The sequence below is a fragment of the Bos grunniens genome, chromosome 12, assembly GCF_055505025.1.
Source record: "Bos grunniens cultivar Pamir isolate PY7600 chromosome 12, Bosgru_T2T1.0, whole genome shotgun sequence".
Lineage (NCBI taxonomy): Eukaryota > Metazoa > Chordata > Mammalia > Artiodactyla > Bovidae > Bos > Bos grunniens.
This window is the reverse complement of record NC_141176.1, coordinates 75,354,006-75,381,094: the sequence shown is the minus strand read 5'-3', so window position 1 is coordinate 75,381,094 and position 27,089 is coordinate 75,354,006. Positions and strand designations below refer to the sequence as shown.

General features: G+C 41.9%; 1 protein-coding gene across 14 annotated transcripts in view; it reads right to left on the bottom strand.

Moving 5' to 3' along the window:
• Nucleotides 1-27,089, bottom strand: part of LOC147361917 (ATP-binding cassette sub-family C member 4-like) — a 173,701-nt gene that overhangs the window by 130,748 nt on the left and 15,864 nt on the right. For 12 of the 14 annotated variants that reach the window (XR_015138369.1, XR_015138365.1, XR_015138366.1 and 9 more), the window contains exons 4-10: nt 18,085-18,309; nt 13,802-13,891; nt 12,588-12,751; nt 11,328-11,453; nt 9,683-9,932; nt 3,833-3,934; nt 1,490-1,579 (exon numbers count right to left, since the gene is read on the bottom strand). Coding sequence is in view for 7 of the 14 variants with exons in the window: in XM_086330228.1 (XP_086186354.1) it covers nt 1,490-1,579; nt 3,833-3,934; nt 9,683-9,932; nt 11,328-11,453; nt 12,588-12,751; nt 13,802-13,891; nt 18,085-18,309 (1,047 nt within the window). In the remaining 7 variants the exon portion in view is untranslated. The remainder of the gene's footprint in view (nt 1-1,489; nt 1,580-3,832; nt 3,935-9,682; nt 9,933-11,327; nt 11,454-12,587; nt 12,752-13,801; nt 13,892-18,084; nt 18,310-27,089) is intronic. The other 2 variants (XM_086330229.1, XM_086330233.1) reach the window with 1 other exon arrangement.

Below are 27,089 nucleotides of genomic sequence, written 5' to 3'. Positions count from 1 at the left end.
CACAACCCACAGCACAGCTGACCCCATCCTGGTGCTTGATACAGCATAAACACTTTCATTTAGAACAGGATAAAGTACAGCCCTTGCAGTTGACACAAAAAAAATTGAAAATAACACTAATGGTCAATGAAAATAATGACTGACAAGGAATATATTAACAGTATAAACAATCTACTCTGCCCGAATATCCGCCAAATGAAATTCTACTCAGCAAAGAATAATTATGAATGTTTAACATCCGTCTCTAGCAGAGCCTGGCAAAATGTATATTTTCTGTATATGATGTTTAGTGCATCCTGCATCTGGTATCCTTTACTTAACAAACACTTGTTTAAAAACTATGTGTGAAGAATATATCCAAAGATGATTAACTGAAAGAACTGTGAAGTGAGTTGTGTCTGCAGAGCAAAGTCCATCATAGAGGAAATCAGCACCCTTTCATATACACATCCCACATTTTAAAAAATAATTTTATTTATTTATTTTTAGTTCTTTTTTTTTTTCATTTATTTTTTTACAATGTTGTGTTAGTTTCTGCCATACCACAATTCTAATTTTATTTATTTTTGCTTGCGCTTGGTCTTCATTGCAGTGCATGGATTTTCCTGTTGAGGAGCACAGGCTCTAATGCACAGGCTTCAGCAGTTGCAGCCCATGGGCTCAGTAGTTGCAGCTCCCAGGCTCTAGAGCACAGGCCCAACAGTCATGGTGCACAGGCTTAGTTGCTCCACATATGGGATCTTCCTGGACCAAGGACCAAACCTGTGTCTCCTGCATTGGCAGGTGGATTCTTTTACCACTGAGCCACCAGGGAAGCCCACATCCCACATTAAATTTCTGTATTTTGTTGTTTCAGACCAAGCACACGTGCACCTTTCCTTTCAATCTTCAACATCACACAGATGTGGTGTGTCTTCATGCTGTCAGAGCTCTCATCACACTGGGCTAAAATAACCTGCCTGCATATCTGTCTCACTCCAGAACCTGGTTGCCTCTGAAAGGCAGAGAGTCGGAGTCTTGCTCACATCTGTACCTTTAGCTCCAGCACGTGGAGAACATTCACTACACGTGCACTGACAGGATCAAGTCAAGTCACAGGAGGAAATGCTCAAAGCTTCCGGGAAGAGCCTTTACTACCTACAGACTTCTTGGAAAGGCCACTAAGATGAAAAAAAGTCCCCATTGTCTCTGTCTATCCTGAGCAGTTGTCACTTAAATAATTTCCTTCACTGAGATATCCAAATTCCCCACAAGCAGTTCCTAACTTGGCAAAGTGAAGCAAAAAGAAAAAGACAGTGTACATTTATCCAGATTTATTTGGCCATGGAACATTCTTGTAAAATGAATGTTCCATGGAACACACCTAGAGGAACACTGTTCTAGACACATTCGATTCAAACTGAGTCACACTCAGCTCTGGGTTCCACTCTGAGGATTTAACAGGAGCTGCGGTGTTGCTTTAAAGCTGACAAAAGGCATCACAACTTACCTTTCCTGCGCCCACAGGTCCGACCACAGCTAACAGTTCACCGGGCCTGACAGAAAAGGAAAGGCCTTGTAGGGTTGGAGTCTCTGATGCCTACAAATTAAAGTTCATGAAAATGTACCCATTTCAATAAAGTAACACAAATTGTTTTACAAAGTGGAAAAGAGCAATAATAAACATAATTGATATGCAAAATATAACCCACATTTTTCTCTTTCCTATTTTAAGACACTGAGTCCTGGAGAGTCTTCATCTAATCTTATCTCTTTGGGGATTTGAGGCAACTTTAGCTGACTTTAAAAAGGTTCCTTCTTTTACTAGATTCCCATATGGACAGAGGAATGTTTCATCTCCTACACCACTGGGCTCATTTCACATGCTAGCAAAGTAATGCTCAAAGTTCTTCAAGCTAGGCTTCATCAGTACATGAACTGAGAACTTCCAGATATACAAGCTAGAATTAGAAAAGGCAGAGGAACCAGAGATCGAATTGCTGGCACCTGTTGGATCACAGAAAAAGCAAGATAATTCCAGAAAAACAACTACTTTTGCTTCACTGACTAAAGCCTTTGACTGTGTGGATCACAACAAACTGCAGAAAATTCTTAAAGAGATGGGAAGACCAGACCACGTTACCTGATACCTGAGAAACCTGTATGTACGTCAAGAGGCAATAGCTAGAACTGGACATGTAACAATGTACTGGTTCAAAATCAGGAAAGGAGTATGTCAAAGCTGTATGCGGTCACCCTGCTTATTTAACTTTTTTTTTTTTTAATTTAATTTAATTTTATTTTTTAACTTTACAATATTGTATTGGTTTTGCCATATATCAAAATGAATCCGTCACAGATATACATGTGTTCCCCATCCTGAACCCTCCTCCCATGATGCAAAATACCCAGCTAGATAAATCACAAAATGGAATCTAGAATTCTGACATAATATCAACAATCTCAAACATGCAGATGATACCACTCTAATGGCAGAAAGTGAAGAGGAACTAAAGAGCCTCTTGATGAAGGCTGAAAGAGGAGAGTGAAAAAGGTGGCTTAAAACTCAACTTTCGAAAATCTAAAATCATGGCATCTGGTCCCATCACTTCATGGCAAATAGAAAGGGAGAAAGTGGAAACAGTGGCAGATTTTATTTTCTTGTGCTCCAAAATCACTTCAGGCAGCGATTGCAGCCATGAAATTTAAAGATGCTTGCTCCTTGGAAGAATAGCTATGACAAAACTATACTGTGTATTAAAAAGCAGAGATATTACTTTGCCTATAAAGGTCCACATAGTCAAAGCTATGGTTTTTCCAGTAGTCATATATGGATGTGAGAGTTGGACCATTAAGAAGACTGAATGCTAAAGAATTGATGCTTTTGAACTGTGGTGTTGGAGAAGAGTCTTGAGAGACCCTTGGACAGCAAGGAGATCAAACAAATAAATCCTAAAAGAAATCAATCTTGCATAGTCATTGGAAGGACTGATACTGAAGCTGAAGCTCCAATACTTTAGCCATCTGATGCGAAGAGCCAACTCATTGGAAAAGACCCTGATGTTGGGAAAGATTGAAAGCAGGAGAAGAGGATGACAGAGGATGAGATGGTTGGATGGCATCACCGACTGGATGAACATGAGTTTGACCAAGTTCAGGAAATGGTGGAAGGACAGGGAAGTCTGGCATGCTGCAGTCCATAGAGTCACAAAGAGTTGGACATGACTGAGCAACTGAACAAAAACAACAGAAATACTGGGGTGGGTATCCATCCCCATGGACAGAAGGGCCTGGTGGGCTACAGTCCATGGGGTCACAAAGACTCAGACACAACTGAAGCGACTGACACTTCACAATTAAGCCCAAAATATTAGATCTGGGTTTTCAAGAAAAGATGTATTTGTGCTCTATGTCTTTTGTTTAAGGTGATCCTATTGTATAGCACAGGAAATTATATTTTTGTAATTATTTTTATAATTTAATATAAAATTTATAACAATTTTATAATTGTTTTATACTTATTTTATAATTATATTTATATAGTCTATAATAAAACAATGAAAAATGAAAATTAAAAGAATAATTTACATACTTTAAGTTCAACATGTGCTAATACACTGAAAGCTCTCTTGAAAATGAAAAAAAGAGCAACATATCAAATGCCTCAGGCTGATTTTACACTTAATCTCCATTGATTGCAAACCTTATTCCTATTCTGAGAATTTTTATAACATATTCTCAGTAAATGAGAAAGTCACATTTTACAGTATGTGTAAAATCTCAAAATTTTCTAATAAATCTATGTCACAGTTGTCTTTTAGCAGGCACAATTTTGGAAAGCAAAGTGTCTTACCTTTTCCCAAGAAGCTGAAAAAGCTTGCACATCCACGATTGTTTTACCATCCGATGGCAGCTGAGGGTAGCACTGTGATACCTCATCAAGTAATAGAAAGTTCTACAGAAAAAAGGCAAAACACAGATTTTTTTTTTACTTCAAAAACAAAGCACAAACAAAACAATTGCTTCCCTGGAATTTGCAATAAAAAGTTTGATACCTATCATTTATACCTACCTATCATTTTACAACTGTATTTTATTAGGTCTTGGTTCATAGAAGAAATATTAAATAGTATATAGTATGTAACATACTATTATTATAGTATATATACATCTAAATACATAATACATTATAGCATATATATAATATTGCATATACATACATATATATCGCATGTCTACATGTGCATGTATGGGTTCATGTATAAAACAAATGGTTCCTAGCCATGAGGCTTCTTTGTACTTTCTTAACAAGTGCACTGGTTCCTCTCTAAGAAGAAAATATGGATTTAAACTCCAATACATTTAGAAGCTGGACATTTTTATTGCTTTACTTGTGTTAGCAACAATAAACAGGTGAGCTGGTAGGAAATTATTTCATAAATATTAACTGAATCCCACCATGTGCCAAGCACCATGTGACACTGTTAGGAACACAGACAGGAAGGCCCTTCCCAGGCCGTCAGGAATCAGGTGGCAGAAGACAGGCTGGGAACACAAAACCAATGACAGAGACTCTGAGTGCAAACCCTGTACTCAACGCTTTTCTCCTCGTGTGTGTCAAATCTATATCACTGCTTGTCATCATTCTAAAAAGAAAACACACTTAAGTTTCTATGCCTTAAAAAATATTTCACAAGCATCTTTTCACAAATGCTGTCTCTTGTCCTTACTTGGTGCCCCCCTCCTCCGCAGCAGGAATGGCCACAGCTACCACTTGTTATCTTCTACACCACTTGGCAGTCAATCGATGCAAAGTAGCTGAATAAGACAAGGTCTTATAAACTGCTACAAAGCTGACAAACACATACAAGAAAACTCCCTCTTGCCTTGCAAATGCTAGACATAATTCAATGAGAAAAGCTAGAGGGGTAGAGATACTGAACACACAACTTAGACCATTCCCACTCCCCAAGGTCCCAGAACTGTGAACATGGGGCAGAAATGGCTGGCTGTCCTCAAAATCTGCTCTCATTCTTCTGAGGTAACAGACCCTAGATTTTAGGTGCACTTGGCAGCTAAAGTGCCCTCTGCTTCTAGACTCCCAAGCAGATAGAAGCAGCCATGCAACCAAATCCAGGTCAGTGGAGAGTGACAGCAACCAGGACCTTACTCCACTCAAAGGCCTGGACCTTGGGGGCTGCCAGCTGGGTCGAGGTCACATGTGATGGGATAACAAGAGAGAAAGAGTCTGGGTCTCTAACACCACGGAGATGGACTGGTTGGATCTCCTTGCAGTCCAAGGGACTCTCAAGAGTCTTCTCCAACACCACAGTTCAAAAGCATCAATTCTTAAGTGCTCAGCTTTCTTCATAGTCCAACTCTCACATTCATACTTGACTATTGGAAAAACCATAGCTTTGACTAGACAGACCTTTGCTGGTAAAGTAATGTCTCTGCTTTTTAATGGTTGCTGTAAATGTAATCAATTAAAGTGAGATCACAGTGGAGTAGGGTGAGCCCTGAATCCAGTAAGACTGGAGTCCTTATGAGAAATGTAGAGACAGATTTACACACAGAAAACAGCTTCCCTGATGGAGGAAAGGCTGGAGTGATGGCAGTTACAAGCCAAGGAATGCCAAGTTTGGCCTGCAACCACTCAAAGCTAACAGAGGCAATAAAGGGTGCTCCCTTATCGGATTCAGAGGGATCCTGACCCTGCTGACACCTTGATTTTAGACTTCTGTCCTTCAGGACTGTGAAACAACACATTCCTGTGGTTTTAGGCCACGTGGTTTGTGGTACTTCATATAAGCAGCCCCAGGAAACCCATACAGAGCCTCACAAGGATTCTTGGATGAGAGAAAAACAAATGACCCTTGTAAGCAGCTTTACCATGCGTAACTCTGGAACCCACAGGCAAACCAAATTCTAACCTATATGGGGAAAAACTGAAACAAGCATGTAAGGATGTTTGAGAAAGAAAACAACACATAAACAATAATCTACTACCTTAAACACCTTGACATCCCATCTATCATGCCTCAGAGTCATAAATGTGATTGCAACCTTCTATTTAAAATGAATAACTGGTCAAAGGCAGTTCAGTTCAGTTCAGTTGCTCAGTCATGTCCGACTCTTTGCGACCCCATGAACCGCAGCACGCCAGGCCTCCCTGTCCATCACCGACTCCCGGAGTCCACCCAAACCCATGTCCATTGTGTCAGTGATGCCATCCAACCATCTCATCCTCTGTCATCCCCTTCTCCTCCTGCCCTCAATCTTTCCCAGCATCAGGGTCTTTTCAAATGAGTCAGCGCTGTGAATCAGGTGCATCAGGCCAAAGTATTGGAGTTTCAGCTTCAACATCGAACTGGTCAAAACTGAATGTGAAAAACGTTCTGCAGGAAAAGAAAGATGTGATCCGTGCATTTCTCTCAAAGCCCAGCTGGTGGGAGATGCGATTCATTCATGCCCTCCTCCTCTCATCCAGGCTCACTGAGAACCTAGCACCGGGCATGGTGACTCCTACCCTCCCCGAGCCTGAGTCCAGAAGGAGGCAGGATGGACAGATGGTGGTCTGAGGACACGTTGGCAGGCTTTCAACCACCACAGCCTGAGTTCTCTCTCCACACCATCTCCCACATTGTCAGCCAGGTACCAGCTCTCATCTGTTCTGAAACAGTTCATCTCTCTCCCAATTCTCTTTTCCCCTTGAAACAACATAGTTTAGAATCTCATTCACCATTAGTCATCTCAATAATACAGCTTTTATTTTTCTGATTCCTTCTGCAACATCACTAACTCTACCCCAAGACAACTCCCTCCTGATCTTACAGCCCCTCTGAGAGAGTCCACAAGCTTAACACCCCCCAGTGACCCAAAGCACCTAAGTCCACACTCCACTGGTGGCCTCTGCCTGGACACCCTGAGTTCTGACTCCACCCATCCTTCCAGCCCTTCTTAAATACTAGCCATATTGAAATTAGCTCAGCACATCCCCAGCTGGCACTGCCCTTCCTACTTCTGAATCCCCAGAAGGATAGTAAGTCACGTACAGAGGAGACACTATATCATTTGTGCACTTTTACTGTCCCAACTCCAACTAAGACCGAGCCCTGCACAGTCAGCCCATTGAGGGCATCAGCTAAAAGAAGGAACAGACTGCACGGCTGTTCAAACCATCCAACCACTGACTGCATGGCTACAGCCTTACACAGTCTAAGCTGACAGAGCAGCAAGCAAAAGGTGATGGGACAGGCTGGGACCCAGGACCCTTTATGGGAGGGTTTGCACCTGAACAAACATTTCTTTGAGCAACAAACTACAAAGAAACCATAAGGGACTAAATATAACTGCACACATACAAAGGCAATTTCAAACAGTAAGACATAAAAACACCACAAGCCAACTGCCATTTCTGAGCTGCTGGGAGCAAAGCAGGGAACTGCATATGATTTTGACACACGGCACCTACAAGACGGTGGGCAGACCACACAAGTCATCCCTGTGGCTCAAACGACCAAGCCTCCCCTACCCTCACCCCACTTAAGGAACCAGTCGGCCCATCTCAAAGAATCAACGGGGCATCAGTTTCTTGTTTTCATATTTTGTGCTGTAGCACAAGCCTCAAAAAGCCTTGTCTGAATTTATCATCTGGCCTATTATCAATTTCTATTGATTAAAAAGACCAAGGGCCCTGGAGAGTAATGTATATGTTATATATTCAGTCTGCTGCTGCTGCTAAGTCACTTCAGCCGTGGTCTGACTCTGTGTGACCCCATAGATGGCAGCCCACCAGGCTCCCCCGTCCCTGGGATTCTCCAGGCAAGAACACTGGAGTGGGTTGCTATTTCCTTCTCCAATGCATGAAAGTGAAAAGTGAAAGTGAAGTCGCTCAGTCGTGTCTGACTCTTCGCGACCACATGGACTGCAGCCTACCAGGCTCCTCCGTCCATGGAATTTTCTAGGCAAGAGTACTGGAGTGGGGTGCCATCGCCTTCTCCAATATTCAGTCTAGACAGAATCAAATACAGTTTCAACTTGAGCATGTAACCAATATTGAGTGTGTGTATATTAGAATAGAAATCCCTCACTTTCAAAGAAAAAAGAAAGAAAAGGAAAATTATGCCCTAAGTGAATTCAATTTATTGAGCACTTGTCCACAAATAATAGTCCTGAGGGGAACAGATGTCAGTCTTCCAAGGGTTAAAATGAGACCCCATTCTATACATGATCAGCTCCTAAAAGCATCAGAAGTGCTGGCTGGATTTTTTTCCAGGACTCAGTCTGATGAAAGAGCTGAAATTAAATGGCCATTAGCCAGGAAGTGCAGACCCAGAACAGGTTATGCAGTAAAGTATAAAAGTCAGAACTGCAGCCACAAAGACTGACTTCCCAGTGGCTGGTAATGGAAAACCTAAAGCTGCTTTGTGAACAATATAACCTCAGAGGCACATTTGACTGGATGCAAAAGTCATTGAAGACTTTTAGTGCTTTGAAGTTGAGATCTTTTGCAATTCTATTGGAGTCATTCAGTGCCAAGACCATGGGTCCCCCTTCCTCTCTTCAATAAAAATAGAGCCTTCTTAGGCCTTTGAGGTCATAATAAATCATTCATTTTCACAGAGCCCATTTAATCTTCATTTTAAACAGAAATACTTGAGCACCTACTGTGTGCAAGGCCCTAGTCTTCATGATAAAAATTATTTACCCCTGACTAGAGACAGTTTTCAGAGAAGGCAATGGCACCCCACTCCAGTACTCTTGCCTGGAAAATTCCATGGACGGAGGAACCTGGTGGGCTGCAGTCCATGGGGTCGCTAAGAGTCTGACACGACTTCACTTTCACTTTTCACTTTCATGCATTGGAGAAGGAAATGGCAACCCACTCCAGTGTTCTTGCCTGGAGAATCCCAGAGACGGGGGAGCCTGGTGGGCTGCCGTCCATAGGGTTGCTAAGAGTTGGACATGACTGAAGTGACTTAGCAGCAGCAGCACAGAGAGTTTATAAAAGAGACAGGAGGTATGGTGGGAATCACAGGTTTGAAAGGAAGGGGGCAGCTAGAGACAGGCTTAGACACTAAGCAAAATAAGGACAGGAACAAAAATGCAGAGATCAGACATCAGCAGGAAAACATCTATGGAGCAAAGAATCTAGTTTTAAACACAGAGAACTAAGTGAAGCTGAGGCCACTCTTCCTGCCCTGGGAATAGGAGTTCTCAGCAAGTTCCTCCCCTCCCGGCCCAGAGAGGAATCCTGTTCACCCTGGTACTGTGCACAGTTGCTGCCTAGTCATTCCAGGTAGCACAGGAGATGCAATCTGTTTGTGTCTCCTGCTTTCAGACATTTTAATTGTCCAGCAGTCATCCCAGAGACGGGGGAGCCTGGTGGGCTGCCGTCTATGGGGTCGCACAGAGTCAGACACCACAGAAGCGACTTAGCAGCAGCCGCAGCAGCCATCACTGAACGTCAAGAGCCTGTGAGGCTTTATTTATGCTACCGTCCATAAAGGAGCATGGGTCTTATGATACTTTTAACACACTTTACCTAAGAAAAGAGGGAAATACATACATTTTGGAAAGACTGCCAACTTGGCACTGAAAGAGTTAAATTTCACCTAACTGGCACACAATGATACCACATAAAAAGAGGCATTTTAGGTAAAATCCACCTATAACTTTAAAAAGTTATTTTTCACTAAACCTTGATTCTTCGGATGCTGACGACGGCCTCTGACACCTTCTCGACGGCCATGGGGAAGTAGAGGGTGCTCGAGAACCGCAGAGCCTCAAACAGCGTCACCACCACAAACACTTGGCTGGCTGTGATCAGGTTGTCAAGGAGCTCATTGGCGATAAAGGTAACGAAAATCATGATTTTGCTCACAGCAAAAAATGATGTCAAATTCATGGCCCTAAGGTAGGAACTTCTCAAAATCTTGGAAATTTCCTTCCTATAAAAGAGAATAGGATATAGGTTTTATAAGAAGCATCAACATACAAGACATGGATTCAGTGCCACGTGTGAGTGGCCCCTTTCTAGGGAATGGACACACAGATAAAGATAAACCATCCCTCACCTCACTACACAGTGCACACTTGGGGTTCCCCAACACCAGTATCACACACTGCATCACCACTTCAATCTTTCAAGTGAAAAGAGGCTTAATGTCACACTTTCAAACATTCTGCATCAGTCAGACTGGGTTTGAACATTCATTCAACAAACATTCATAATCACAAGTCCTGGGCCAGGCTCCTCACAGAAAGACATAACCTGTCCCCTCCAGGGGCTCATGAATGTGTTGGAGAAGAGAATTAGCAACCAAAACACTTGGGAGACAATGGACAGAAATGGTCAGCACAGCCCCCAAGGGAGCCCAGAGCAGAGGTGTGCAACTCTGAGCAGTGGAGTCAGGGCAAGTCATACACACATGTGGACCCTGAGAAGATGAACTGGAGTCAGTCAGGCTTGGTGGAGGCCAGAGTAGAAGGAAGAAGGAAGTGTATTCCCAGCAGATGGAGGGGCCCCCATAAAGGTGCAAAGTTAGAGGTGACAAGGTAGAGTCAGAGAAATGCTCATCAGATATTTAAATGAAAGATGAAGAAACATCCTACAAACATGAAGCAAAACAAAAGGAACAGCATTTTCATAGCTCCATTTGAAATTAATAATAGGGATTCATGAGCTTTCCTGGTGGTAAAGAATCTGCCTGCAATGCAGGAGACATGAGTTCAATCCCTGTGTCGGGCAGATCCCCTGGAGGAGGAAATGGCAACTCACTCTAGTATTCCTGCCTGGGAAATTCCAAGGACAGAGGAGCCTGGTGGGCTACAGTACATGGGGTTACAAAGAGTTGGACACGAACAAGCAACTATGCATGACAATGACAAAGAACAGTGATTCATATAGTTCAGCTCGATACAAGTACACCCAGTCTCTATAATCTCCCTGTTTGTACTCCATCAACATAAGTTACAATTTTAGTTTGCATGTCATTGTCTCAAATGCTAAATATCTTAAAAGCATTGCTCATTAGGATTTGAGGTATTAAGAACTACTTAGAATTTCATTTCTATACAGGTAAGAAGCATATATATTTTTTCCTTTGAGACGATAGTAAATGGAAGAGAAGGTTAAATGATGTCTCCACTATTCTACAGAACCCTCCTACAACATGTAGAGGATGCAGTGAATAGTAAGTATTTAAGCTCACCTTAATGTGAAGGTGAACTTAAAAATGTATTTGGTAAGACATTGAAAGCATTTAGTAGACTAGGAAATAAACCATGAAAGTATGGAGTGAGATATATATGTATATATATATACATATATATCTCACACTTACCTTCTCAATCTGGTAATAAGGTTTATGAATGACTGTTCCCAAACATTCATTTTTACTGTTCTGATGCCAGTTATGACTTCACTCATAGTCCTGATCCTGTCGTCTGTGAGAGCTGCGGTCCTACTCCTGAGGGGACAGACGTGAGACAAGCCTCAGTGACCACAGCCCAACTTCCCTCAGCAGCAGCAGCAGGAGTGGGCACGGAGGCGGGGCTAGGAATCAAAAGATTCTCTACAGCCCTTTTGCACTTAGAACATAGGCAGGTCCTACTCAAAGTACAAATGGAGAAAAGGGTTTCAGTTAGGAAGTCAAACACTCAGCCCATTTCAAGAAGTAACTTGGAGAACGTGCAGCATCGGTTAAGGAAAACCTGAAATGAGTCAGATACAAACCACCTGTTCAAAGAGGTCACAGTCAGGTAGGGAAGGCAGAAAAGCACCCAAATCTACCAGGAAGACAGTAGCTGTGCTGTAATAAAACAGGAATAAAGTTCTGGGGAGCAGAAAAGATGGTGCTGTTAATTCCAGCAGGAAAGGAGAACAAGAAGAGCTTCACAGACCTGGCAGCACTGGAACAGGGCCTCGGAGGACAGGGAACCTCTCTCCATATCAATGGCAGGAGAGGGGATTCCAGATAGAGAAAGACACCTAGCATGGAACGGAACACAAACAGCACACACAAGGCTCAAGGAGCTTCAAATAGCTCATCTCCATCACCTGACAACCACCCACTTCCAACCCTCTGGCACCTGCTTCAGGTCTAACTCAGCAGCAGAAGGCTCTTCACCACCAGCCACTTTTCTGTCACATATGCTGCTGTGAATGTGGGGCTTCATAAAGACACAATGAAGATCAGCCTGGGCCTTGGGGTGCTTATAACTTATTGGAAACATGAACAGAATATCTGAAAAGGTTCCAACAGGAGCATAACAAAAATATATGTGGTGAGAAAAGGGCCTACAAGATTATTACTATTTAAAAAGATTTAAATAACTTGGACATGGGTAAATTCTGCTGAAGAACACTCTACTTATTTAGATATGGTGCCAAGAGGACCCAGTGAATGCCTTCACTGTTCCTGTTTCAGGATCAGCCTTCAGTTTAAGGCTGGAGCCTTCACTGGCTAAGCCTGAAGGGTCTACAACCTATACAAAGAAGAGACCAGAAAAGGCATTTGTCTTGTTTTCAACAAAAGCATCAAGCTGACTGTGGATGTTACCAATTACATAGTGTCAATTTTTAAAAGAAATGTTTCTCTTACCGGAGTGATGAAAATGATATCCCAAAGCAGCTTTGCAAAAGCAGAAGAATAATGAGAACCGCCATCCCAGCAAGACACGACATTCCTATTTCCATCCAGAGCAGGGCGGTCACTGCGATAACCTGCAGTGGCCCCACCCACAGATAGTGCAAGAACATTGTTACCTTAAAAGAGAGAGACAAAGTCTTCTTAGGACTGCATACAATAAAACGAGTGAGGACAGAGTATAGAAACAATCTGCTCTGAAGGAAGAGACAGGAACCTAAACAGCAATGACCTCACTGGGTTTTAAACATGCTGAAGCAGAAATTCAAGTGTCCACCCCAGACGATGCCATTCAGGGGCAGCACAGGGCTGGCTTCAGGGATGTCCTGGGAGAATCAGAACAGCAGCACTGAAGGAAGATGTCGATTTTGTCCACAACACAGATGAGCTCAGGGCTTCCCCAAATGCTCTCTGTCCTAGAATTTAGACCCCATCTCCTCTGGGGAACCACGGCATCCCAGGAAAACCTATATTATGGTACCTACCACTTTCTCCAATAATTACTTGTGTATTTAGCTCCCTGATAGGCTGTGGCTTCTATAGGGCAAAAACTAAGCTTGGCTCATCTCTGAAAGTGAGCAGGGGCCTCACTTCATGTTTGATGAATGAATACTTGAAACAGAAGTATCTAGTGCAACACAGATCTGACCAACAGCTACAAGGCCCTGGGTAATGTGATCTATGCATAAGGTCAGTGGAAAAAAGACTGTGGAAGGGATGGTAGAAAGGAGGTTGTGTCTTGCTGGGGACCACACACTTGGCATTATTCTTCGCAGGTTCCCTATGCAGCAGGCGCTGATCAGGGTGCAGGGGAAAGAACAATCCCTCCCACCAGGCCTTCATCATCCAGAGGAGGAGGAAGACAGTTCAGCAACAGCCACACCACGTGCCAAGAAGGGCCACTCCAGGAGGACCCCTAGGGACACTACCAAACCTGAGCAAGAACACTGCTGCCTATTTATTATTAGAAAAACAAAACTCCCATTTACAGAACAATACATATAATTACATCACAGTTGCACACAGAGAAATGAAAGTTGGATAAATACAACCTTTGTCTTACATCCTCAGTGGAATCCTGGCCGACAAACCCTGGCACTTCGCATCCAATAAGCTGAACCCAGTGAGAAGGATGGGAAATGGAAGAGGATCCCTCAGGGACAGCTCACCTGGTCAAACCTGTTCACATCGTTGGACAGCAGGTTGACTATCTGGCCTGTGGTGGTCTTCCCCATGGCCGAGCTACTCAGGCGAAGTGCCTGAAATGAGACAGGGAGACAGAAAACTGGATTCCTAAGATGATACCAAGTCATCTTAGAACATAACACAATGGAGCACGTGTTCTAGGGGTCTTGAGTGGTGTCAGCAGGAGCAGGATGACCCCTGACAGCAGGATTCTAGGGACCCTTGTTCAGCCTCTAACTCCTGAGTGTGGCAGCAGCCCCTCCAGCAAGGACAGCAAAGGGAGGAGCAGGAGGTAGAAGCAAAATCCCCATCCTATTTCAGTGAACTTGGACCTGTCTGAAAGGTAAAGGGTGTAGGTTTACACTTAAGAGACAACTAAGTAATTTTGAGCCAAATTAGATGAGAGCAGAAAGGCTAATTTAAGGAAGGAAATTTGGAGACTTGGACTACAAATCTGGACTCAATCATTAATTCTGTGGGTGACAATATTTAAACACTTCAGGCTTAGATTGTTCATTCTGAAATGAGCAAGTATAATATTCAAAACACTTCCTGTGAGGAAACTGTGTTCTTAACACCAGTCTGCTGACCTACAAAAACCACAACCCATGTTACACAATCCCTTTATTTAGTAAGAAAAATGCCCTAGAGATCTGAGGAAACTGAAGACACACCAGGAGCTGCTTCAACAGACCACCAACTGGAGCCACTGATCCAAACACAATTTTATACTTTATAAAAATGCTTTGTTTACTCTTCAAGTTAGAGAAAACCAATGATCAAGTGAGAATGTAAAATGATATAACCACAATGGAAGAGAATACGGAAGTTACTCAAAAATTAAACAAATTATCGTACAATACAGAAATTATAGTACTAAGGATATACTCAAGAAAAGCTAAAAACACAAACTTGAATGGACAATTTAACTCATATTCAGAGCATCTATGTTCACAATAGCTAAAAGGTGGAAACAACTGTCCATTGACAGATGAGATAATACACAGAATGTTGTATAGACCTATAATGTAATATTATTCTGTCTTAAAAAGGAATTAAATTCTGACAACTGCTACAACATGGATGAACCTTGCAGATATTGTGCTACAGGACATAAGCCACACACACACAAAATGACAAACACTGTATGATTCCACTTAGCAGAGGTACCTACAATAGTCAAATTCACAGAGAAGAAGAACGGTGCTGGGTAAGGGGACAGGGGTCGGGGAGTTAGTGTTTAATGGGTGCAGAGGTTCGGTTTGGGAAAAACAAAAAGTTTCAGAGATGAATTATGGTGATGGCCACCAACAATGTGAATGTACCTAATGTCACTAAATGCTGCATTGAAAAGGAGTGAAAATAGGACACTTTATGCAGTGTATATTTCCCCACAATAATAATAAAAAAAATGATCAAAAGCCAAAAGTAACTTTACCAAATTTGTGACAATGTATTAATAAATAAATGGCAAGTCATTTGTATTTATGGAACCTCCCACAGGATCATTCAAAATTCAACTGAAAAGAGCATGAAAATGCTGAATGGGCCATGTTAGGAGTGGCAGATGTGCAGCCTTAGAGATCCCCTGGAGACCTGCCCCAGCCTGGGATCCATGGTGTAGACAAACTACAGCTACGAGCTTAGCAGCCCCTCCATTTCTAACACCCGATCTGGTTTCTTCCCAGGACCAGGGATCAGGAGGTGGGGCCCAAGATGAACCACAAATGTTCAGAGGGGCCTTTCAGAGCTGCTCTGTCGCACCAGTTTTTGGGTCCTAGGGAATCAGTCCACCTGTAACCTGAAAAGGAGTGTCTTGTTTCTGCAACAGCAGGACTCTAGATGCAAGGCCGTGAACAAGGAAACCTGTCTTTCCCATGTTTCTGGAATTTCAGATTATGTCAATGGTGTAATCCCCACAATTTCTGACTTCATGCAGGAACCATCTTTTGGTTACATTTACATAAGCCAATGTGCCAGGTCAGGTCACATTTCCAAAAGGCAAGATTTCAAAGTGTTAGAGGGAAGAGGAAGAAAAACAAGTGGACAATGGCTCACCTATGCAGCAAAGAGTGAGCTTTGACTAAACCATCACCTCACACCTAACTTAAAGCTTTCACAATGCAGTTCTGGTAAAGTTTCATATTTATTATGAGAGTTATAGAGAAGGAAATGGCAACCCACTCTAGTATTCTTGCCTGGAGAAACCCATGGACAGAGGAGCCTGGCAGGCTATGGTCCGTGGGGTCACAAAGTGTCGGACACAACTGAGCAACTATCACTCACATGAGAGTTAAGCATGATCTTAAATGACAAACATTTAGCCAATTGGTGGGAAAATCTTGAGTATCCACCTCCTAAATAGTTAAAGATGCAACAGAATAATAAAGATGATGTTGAACGGCAATGAAGACCCTGACTGGAATGTGTGGGCACTGCTGAGATTTCCACATCACCCAGAAGGAAACCAATTCAGATGCTGCTGCCAAACAAGACAGTGAGGTCTCCAGGTTCACTCAGTCCCGGGATGTACAAGACTCTGATCAAGGAAAGATGAGATGACATCTCACTTTCTGCTGACAGAAGTATTCCGAAGAAATGGAAGTTCTAGATAAGTAGCAACCAGGTAAAAGAAGCAATATTTTAAATTTAAGCTGTTTGGGTTTATCTTTCAATGAGGGCTATATTTATTAATAAAAATTGCATATGTTTAAGGTTACCACATGATGCTTTTATATAAATACACATTGGGAAATGATTACTATATTAAAACCACTTAAAATATCCACTACCTAATATAGTTACCCTATTTTACATGTTGTGAGAACATTTAAGATCTACTCTCTTGGAAAATGTCAAGGCTACAATACAGTCAAATAAGGATTTTTTTTAAATTTTATTTTATTTTTAAACTTTATAATATTGTATTAGTTTTGCCAAATATCGAAATGAATCCACCACAGGTATACCTGTGTTCCCCATCCTGAACCCTCCTCCCTCCTCCCTCCCCATACCCTCCCTCTGGGTCGTCCCAGTGCACCAGCCCCAAGCATCCAGTATCGTGCATCGAACCTGGACTGGTGACTCGTTTCATACATGATATTATACATGTTTCAATGCCATTCTCCCAAATCTCCCCACCCTCTCCCTCTCCCACAGAGTCCATAAGACTGATCTATACATCAGTGTCTCTTTGCTGTCTCGTACACAGGGTTATTGTTTCCATCTTTCTAAATTCCATATATATGCGTTAGTATACTGTATTGGTGTTTTTTTAAAGCAAATAGTCTGAGGCAAAGAGGTATCCAAGGTCAAATTTAAACAGAACCCTTCAGCTCTTGACACTTATATATCTGTGGCAATACCTTTGTAAAGATACCTGAAATCCTTATTCCTTTTATACTAGTTTAGACCAGGGTAAACTGTGAAATAATTTCCTGGCATTCCTCAGTACAAAATTGGTGAACACATTAAATCAGTTCTAATTAAAAGTGCTATGATGCATACTAAAGATAAAAGGAAATATTGTATTAAAGTAGCTTAAATGAAGAGCAACAAATTTTCTCTAGAATGAATGAAACAGTGTAAAATTTCAAGTTTTATCTGAAAATCCCTACTATTTTCTTTAATATCATTAACAACAACCACATCCATAGAATATAGTGAGTGAGTCTATATTTGGCATGAATTCTCTTTATATTTTCTCCAATTAACATAATTATATTGAATATAATTAGAAGGGTCTTTTAAAATTATAATCATTCCCTTTCTCAAATACATTATCTGCTTCTAGATATAGTTTTATAGATCCAATCTCCTTAGTTCCCTTTTAAATAAATATCTGATGTAAATTAAGGTTTTAATGAACAACAAGAACAATTTTCTATAAACAGCACTATGTGATCTAAGCATGAAGACACTGAAAATCAGCTTGATACTTTTGATGCTTATTTTTAAATATTAATTTAATATTTTAAAAATATAATTTAATATTAATTTAATACTACAAATTTCGTGGGTATTATGCCACAGCCTATGGCTAAAAGTTATCAAGGGCAGCCCTCACGTGATCTCAAAAGAAATTTTTTCATTATTTATTGGTAAAGTTTACTTCAACAACAACAAACTTGGCTTGATGCAAATAGCAAGCTTCTCTAGGAAAGTGTAAACGATCCCAGTTATGTAATTTTTAGTTTACAGAGAACCTTCCCTAAATGTCCCTGATGCTCCAGGGGAGGTACACACCGTGGTACTGAGCGACACTCACCTTGCGGTAGATCATATGGCACACGGCTACTCTCAGCCTCATCCCCACACGCTGCATGTGGTAGAAGTACAAGTGGTGCAGAACGGCCCACATGAGCACGCAGGTGCTCAGCCCTGCCGCGTAGCCGTAGGCTTTGTGCAAAGCGGCAGAATCGGTGGGATCGTAGTTTTCAACATAACTAATCATTTTCCCCAAAAATATAGGTTGGACTACTCTGGTGCCTTCCTAAAAGAAAAGAAAAGCCTTAATTAGAAATGTCAGTTTTTCTTAATACAAGATTTACTTTTAGCATTAGCAGGTTAAAAATACATTTTGACAAAACACTACATTCATGGCTAATTTAAAAGAAAAATATGCAGATCCACTATCTCCTATAAGACAAGGAGGCAACAGTTTAACCTTATGGCAAAATTTTACATTTAAAGATAGTAAAGCATTAGTACCGTATGCCTAATACACTGTGGATACTCAGTGTAAATATCACAACCAGTGCTTTAGAAGTCATTTGGCACAATACAAGTGAGCCTTAAGATGAATAAAGAAAAAGGTGGCAGAAGAAGAGGAAGACATCTGCTTCCATATGAATTAGCCTGCTGGCAGCCTGCCCCTGTACCCTGTCCTCTCAATGTAAAGCCCAATAGAAAGTCAACCTGGTTCACATATGGGAGACATGCTATTATCACCTTCTTCAGGAATCTTTATGAGCTGATACCCTGGCACAAACACCCACCCCTTTCCATCCCAAACTCCACATGTCTGTAGATCAAGAGAAAGGAAACCAGCTTCAGTTGGAAGGCCATAAAGAAATCAGGCTTGGCAACTCTGTAGGCTCTCAGCTCCTGAGAGCACTGCCTCACTATATCTCTACCCTCTAGAAGTCAGAATGTTCCTTGAAGTAAAAAATTAAACATGGTGGAGACCAAGCTAAAAAACGATGTCTTCTGTGGTTCTCCATCCACCATCCACTGCAGTTGGTGGTTTGGAAGAAATGTTCCCAGTCCTCCCTTCCCCAAGGCTAAACCAATTGACACAAGGTGCGCTGAGGCTTCTACCCTGAATAAGACTTAGGGAAGCAAGTTTATTTCTCAAAGGAAAAGGCAAAGAAACAGCAACACCTACCTACCTTGCGAAACAACCACTTTACCCCACAACTTACTTCCTCTCTCTAGTCACCCCTTGAAGGTCTCCTTTGCCCCAGGTTCCCTTCCTTCACCATCAAGGAAAACCACTCAGTGAATGAAAACCATGCACCTAAAGTACACATCTCCACCCTCAACATCATTTCCTACACAGACTTCATAAAAGACAAAATGTTAAAAGTTTGAAAGTCTTTCAGGAACAGGGCTTTTTCTTTTTAGCAATCCCACCGTACTAACACAGACAGGATAAGCAACTGACAGGTTTGCTTTGACAGCTCTCTTCTATCTGTCTGAAGCTGAGGAAGCCACATACAAGAGGAAGGGAAGGAGAATCCATAACACCAAACAACAAAAAAACTAAGCATTTTCTTAGCCAACTAGTGCCTGATCAGGATATTTATCAAAAGATGTCCCCATGCCTCATATGGGTGTCTCATTAAACCTCAGCATTCCTGTCTCGTTCTACACACATGCACACACACATGCACACACACACACATTCACAGGCTGCACCAACTGCTTCTCCTTCCATGAAGTCAGGGACATTTTCATCTACTATAGAGAATAAAGAGAACACTACTTAGCTGAAGAAGTATAAGTAAGATGATCAGACTGCAGTAAAATGATCAGTTCTGATACATTTCCACCATGTCCTGTCATCCATCCCAAGAGGCATAGAGACCTCTTGGAAGAGTCCCTCATAGAGCAGATTGTCAAACACCCTATTTATAGAGTTTCCTGAGATGGAAATATGGAGGCCACACAGAGAAGCAACAATGTCAAACTGTACACCTGGGCAGTCCCAGCCCAGGTGTTGCCAAGGGCAGTCCAGTGCTGCAGCCACAAACCACCAGAAGCCCAGCAGGAATATCTGCCATCTCCAAATTTCCTGAAATTTATGATTCTTTTTGGGAATCACCGTTGCCTTTTACTCAGCTCTCCATTTGAGCCTAACATCCTTGTAATTACAGGAGAAATAAGAGTAACATCACTCACCAAAGAGAATATGGTTAAGTGCAACAAATCCAGCAAAAAAAAGTAAATAAAGACAGATCGCTACCACCTAAACATATCTGGTTTTTTCTTTGCTGAGAAACAATACTTAATAACCCAGTTGTGGGACTTCCCTGGTGGTCCGGTGGCTAAGATTCCACACTCCCAATGCAACAGACCAGGGTTAGATCCCTGGTCGGGGAACTAGATCCCACATGTGGCAACTAAGACCCAGCACAGACAAATAAACAAATATAAAAAAAAACAGTTTATCAAAAAGCCTCATTAAGGTATAATGCCAGTTTAGGGCCCATATCTTCCACTCATCTGTCAAATCTTTTTTTTTTTTTTTTCTTGATAATCATTTTTCTTTATTTGGAATAGAAATTTTCAAAAGATAATAAAGGTTTTCAGTCATGACCTGTTACTTTGATCTGATGTAATTTGGGAGGAAAGTCATTTGTTATTCTTAAGCACTATTTTGGGACTTCCTCCAATGGCTCAATGATAAGGAATTCATCTCAATGCAGGAGACACAGCAGATGCAGGTTTGATCCCTATGTTGGGAAGATCCTCTAGAGGAGGAAATGGCAACCCACTCCAGTATTCTTGCCTGGAGAATCCCATGGAAAGAGGAGCCTGGCAGGCTATAGTCCTTGGGATCACAAAGAATCAGACACAACTGAGTGACTGAGTACAAATGCACAAGTTTTCCTCTAACAAGGAGCAGTCATGGTAATTCAGAAAAGTGATGAAAAGTATAACATACAAGGAATTTCCATTCTGGCCTAAGTTGAAACTATTGAAAACAGAAAACTGATATTATACTCCATATGAAAAATAACAGCAAGCAAAGAACAATTTTCCAGTAATTCCTCTCAAAAAAAAAAAAAAAAATAGAAAGCAAAATAGTGAATAGCACAAAATTGTGAAAACAAAACCCCAAAGAACATATAGAGAATAAAAATACACATATTAAATATGACTCTTGCAAGCTTCCAGAACACATAGGACAGAAACGATTATGGCCCTCAAAGGTAGACTGAGGAAATCTGTCCCCTCCACACACAAGGAAAGGTTAGAGATGAAGAGTCATTTAATAGGACAGCTATCAGCACCATTTGTAATCTGTGAATATTTCCATTTCTGGCATTTGGTAAAACGGGCTGAGGCAAACCAGGCAAAACTTTTTCTGACTACCAGAAGATTAGCGCCTACATATGCTCAATGCTCTGTTCCAAGTATTATCTCGAAATCAAATAGTGGTGTGAATCCCAAGGAAAGGTCCAATTTCAGAAGACTCTGTCTTAGAGAGTCTCTCAGAGAGGTAAGGAGTGGCTGTGGCTGGGGACACAGACACTGGTGGCAGCATTTCCAGGACCTAACCCCACGACGTGTACACAAGTGTGAGCACGCACCAACAAGGAATTCTCTCATCTGCACATTCCCGATTCTCACCTTCAACTAATAAGAGAGAAAACAACTGAGAAAATATTCATTATCAACCACACTGCTGCTGCTGCTAAGTCGCTTCAGTCGGGTCCAACTCGGTGTGACCCCATAAATGGCAGCCCAGCAGGATCCCCCGTCCCTGGGATTCTCCAGGCAAGAACACTGGAGTGGGTTGCCATTTCCTTCTCCAATGCATGAAGTGAAAAGTGAAAATGAAGTCGCTCAGTCAAATCTGATTCTTAGCGACCCCAAAGACTGCAGCCTAACAGGCTCTTCTGTCCATGGGAGTGGGGTGCCATTGACTTATCCTATCAACCATGAAACTAACCAAATTAAAATAGTCTTAATAAGCAGTTCAGTTCAGTTAGGTTAGTTGCTCAGTGGTGTCCGACTCTTTGCGACCCCATGAATTGCAGCACACCAGGCCTCCCTATCCATCACCAGCTCTTGGAGTTTACTCAGACTCACGCCCATCAAGTCAGTGATCCCATCAAGCCATCTCATCCTCTGTCATCCCCTTTTCCTCCTGCCCCCAATCCCTCCCAGCATCAGAGTCTTTTGCAATGAGTCAACTCTTCCCATGAGGTAGCCAAAGTACTGGAGTTTCAGCTTTAACATCATTCCTTCCAAAGAAATCCCAGGGCTGATCTTCAGAACAGACTGGTTGGATCTCCTTGCAGTCCACGGAACTCTCAAGAGTCTTATCCAATACCACAGTTCAAAAGCATCAATTCTTCAGCACTCTGATTTCTTCATAGTCCAACTCGCACATCCATACATGACCACTGGAAAAACCATAGCCTTGACTAGACGGACCTTTGTTGGCAAAGTAATGTCTCTGCTTTTGAATATGCTATCTAGGTTGGTCATAACTTTCTTTCCAAGGAGTAAGCGTCTTTTAATTTCACAGCTGCAGTCACCATCTGCAGTGATTTTGGAGCCCAGAAAAATAAAGTCTGGCACTGTTTCCACTGTTTCCCCATCTATTTCCCCTGAAGTGATGGGACCGGATGCCATGATCTTTGTTTTCTGAATGTTGAGCTTTATGCCAACTTTTTCACTTTCCACTTTCACTTTCATCAAGAGGCTTTTGAGTTCCTCTTCACTTTCTGCCATAAGGGTGGTGTCATCTGCATATCTGAGGTTATTGATATTTCTCCCAGCAATCTTGATTCCAGCTTGTGATTCTTCCAGCCTAGCATTTTTTATGACGTATTCTGCATATAAGTTACATAAGCAGGGTGACAATATACAGCCTTGACGTACTCCTTTTCCTATTTGGAACCAGTCTGTTGTTCCATGTCCAGTTCTAACTGTTCCTTCCTGACCTGCATACAAATTTCTCAAGATGCAGATCAGGTGGACTGGTATTCCCATCTCTTTCAGAATTTTCCACAGTTTATTGTGACCCACACAGTCAAAGGCTTTGGCACAGTCAATAAAGCAGAAATAGATGTTTTTCTGGAACTCTCTTGCTTTTTCCATGATCCAGTGGGTGTTAGCAATTTGATCTCTGGTTCCTCTGCCTTTTCTAAAACCAGCTTGAACATCTGGAAATTCACGGTTCACGTATTGCTGAAGCCTGGCTTGGAGAATTTTGAGCATTACTTTACTAGCGTGTGAGATGAGTGCAATTGTGTGGTAGTTTGAGCATTCTTTGCCATTGCCTTTCATTGGGATTGGAATGTAAACTGACCTTTTCCAGTCCTGTGGCCACTGCTGAGTTTTCCAAATTTGCTGGCATATTGAGTGCAGTACTTTCACAGCATCATCTTTCAGGATTTGAAATAGCTCAACTGGAATTCCATCACCTCCACTAGCTTTGTTCGTAGTGATGCTTTCTAAGGACCACTTGAATTCACATTCCAGGATGTCTGGCTTTAGGTGAGTGATCACACCATCGTGATTATCTTGGTCATGAAGATCTTTTTTGTACAGTTCTTCTGTGTATTCTTGCCACCTCTTCTTAATATCTTCTGCTTCTGTTAGATCCATACCACTTCTGTCCTTTATTGAGCCCATCTTTGCATGAAATGTTCCCTTGGTATCTCTAATTTTCTTGAAGAGATCTCTAGTCTTTCCCATTCTGTTGTTTTCCTCTATTTCTTTGCATTGATTGCTGAGGAAGGCTTTCTTATCTCTTCTTGCTATTCTTTGGAACTCTGCATTCAGATGCTTATATCTTTTCTTTTCTCCTTTGCTTTTCATTTCTCTTCTTTTCACAGCTATTTGTAAGGCCTCCTCAGACAGCCATTTTGCTTTTTTGCATTTCTTTTCCATGGGGATGATCTTGATCCCTGTCTCCTGTACAGTGTCACAAACCTCTGTCCATATTTCATCAGGCACTCTGTCTATCAGATCTAGTCCCTTAAATCTATTTCTCACTTCCACTGTATAATCATAAGGGATTTGACTTAGGTCATACTTGAATGGTCTAGTGGTTTTCCCTACTTTCTTCAATTTAAATCTAATTTAGGAGTTCATGATCTGAGCCACAGTCAGGTCCCGGTCTTGTTTTTGTTGACTGTATAGAGCCTCTCCATCTTTGGCTGCAAAGAATATAATCAATCTGATTTGGGTGTTGACCATCAGGTGAAGTCCATGTGTAGAGTCTTCACTTGTGTTGTTGGAAGAGGGTGTTTGCTATGACCAGTGCATTTTCTTGGCAAAACTCTATTAGTCTTTGCCTGCTTCATTCCATATTCCAAGGCCAAATCTACCTGTTACTCCAGGTGTTTCTTGACTTCCTACTTTTGCATTCCAGTCCCCTATAATGAGAAGGACATCTTTTTTGGGTGTTAGTTCTAAAAGGTCTTGTAGGTCTTCATAGAACCGTTCAGCTTCAGCTTCTTTAGCGTTATGGCTGGGGCATAGCCTTGGATTACTGTTATATTGAATGGTTTGCCTTGGAAACGAACAGAGATCATTCTGTCATTTTTGAGACTGTATGCAAGTACTGCATTTCCAACTCTTTTGTTGACCATGATGGCTACTGCATTTCTTCTAAGGGATTCCTGCCTGCAGTAGTAGATATAATGGTCTTCTGAGTTAACTTCACCCATTCCAGTCTATTTCAGTTCGCTGATTCCTAGAATGTTGACATTCACTCTTGCCATCTCTTGTTTGACCACTTCCAATTTGCCTTGATTCATGGACCTGACATTCCAGGTTCATATGAAATATTGGTCTTTACAACATGAGACCTTTCTTCTATCACCAGTCATACCCACAACTGGGTATTGTTTTTGCTTTGGCTCCATCCCTTCATTCTTTCTGTAGTTATTTCTCCACTGATTTCCAGTAGCATATTGGGCACCTACTGACTTGGGGAGTTTCTCTTTCAGTATCCTATCATTTTGCCTTTTCATACTGTTCATGGGGTTCTCAAGGCAAGAATACTTAAGTGGTTTGACATTCCCTTCTCCAGTGGACCACATTCTGTCAGACCTCTCCACCATGACCCGCCAGTCTTGGGTGGCCCCATGGGCATGGCTTAGTTTCATGGAGTTAGACAAGGCTGTGGTACTAGTGTGATTAGATTGACTAGCTTCCTGCAGTTATCGTTTCAGTGTGTCTGCCCTCTGATGCCCTCTTGCAACACCTACCGTCTTACTTGGATTTCTCTTACCTTGGACGTGGGGTATCTCTTCACGGCTGCTCCAGCAAAGTGCAACTGCTGCTCCTTACCTTGGACGAGTGATATCTCCTCATTGCCACCCCTCTTGACCTTGAATGTGGAATAGCTCCTCTAGGCCCTCCTGCGCCCGCACAGCCACTGCTCCTTGGACATGGGGTTGCTTCTCCCAGCCGCCGCCCCTGGCCTCGTGCATGGGGTAGCTCCTCTCAGCTGCTCCTGCACTGTCACAGCCTGGCACTCTCGGCTGCTGCCCCTGACCTTGGACGTGGGGTAGCATCCCCTTGATAAGCAGGAACAAGGTCAAACACTGCCCCCTTAAACCCTTCCTCTTCGACATCAATCTATGATCACATGTATGACAATTGAGCATATAGTCTTATTCTTTCACAAGAATTCTTCACAAATCTGAAATCATAAAGGATCTTTAAAAGAACTGAATTTAATACCACCACATCCATTATTCAGGATAATCTGAGAGTCTGAGTCTCTGACGCAGACTTTTTATTTTGGGCATACAGTGTGGCATGCAGAATCTTAGTTCTCTGATCAGGGATCAAAAACCTTGGCATCTACTATGGAGAACAGTGTGGAGATTCCTTAAAAAAAACTGGAAATAGAATTGCCATATGACCCACCAATACCACTGTTGCGTATATACACTGAGGAAGCCAGAATTGAAAGAGAAACATGTACCCCAATGTTCATTACAGCACTATTTATAATAGCTAGACATGGAAGCAACCTAGATGTCCATTGGCAGATGAACGGATAAGGAAGTTGTGGTATATATACACAACGGAATATTACTCAGCTATAAAAAAGAATGTGTTAGTGTCAGTTCTAATGAGGTAAATAAAATTGGAGCCTATTATACAGAATGAAGTAAGTCAGAAAGAGAAATACCAGTACAGTATATTAATGCATATATATGGAATTTAGAAAGACAGTAATGACAACCCTATATGCAAGACAGCAAAAAATATACAGATGTAAAGAAGAGACTTTTGGACTATGTGGGAGAAGGAGAGGGCAGGACGATATGAGAGCATAGCATTGAAACATATGTATTACCATATGTAAAACAGACGACCTGTGCAAGTTTGATGCATGAAGCAGAGCACCCAAAGCTGGTGCTTTGGGACAACCAAGAAGGATGGGGTAGGAAGGAAGGTAGGGGGGTAGGAGGGGGGTTCTGGGTGGGGGAACACATGTACACCCATGGCTGATTCATGTCAATGTTTGGCAAAACCACCACAATATTGTAAAGCAATTAGTTTCCAATTAAAATAAATAAATTCGTTAAAAAAAAAAAAAAACCCTGGCATCTGCACCAGGGACATGCAGTCTTAATCAGTAGACTGCCAGGGAAACTCGAGGTAGACATTCATTGGTAGTCTTTAGTATTAAGCCTCATGAAAGCACCTGACATTGGGTCCCACCTTTTGCTTCTTAGGGTAACTTCTTACAGGGTTAGCTTAGATGCTAGAACTTCTGAATGGGTAGAATTCCTTCTGCATGTTAATGCACTTGAAACATTTCTCAGGCAACTTCCTCATATCTCATTCATGGGGAAAAAAGACACAAAAATAGAAACAAGCTATCAAAGTTTTACCAAACACTTGACTGAGACATATAAGCAGAAAAGAATGGGCCTGTAGGAAAAAACCAATAGACAGAATATTTAGAACTGGGTGAAAGGTGACAAAATGTAGAGTTGAGAAAAATCCAAAGATAAGGAGGAAAAGCAGTGAACTTGCGGAAATCATAACCATCAGGATTCTAGA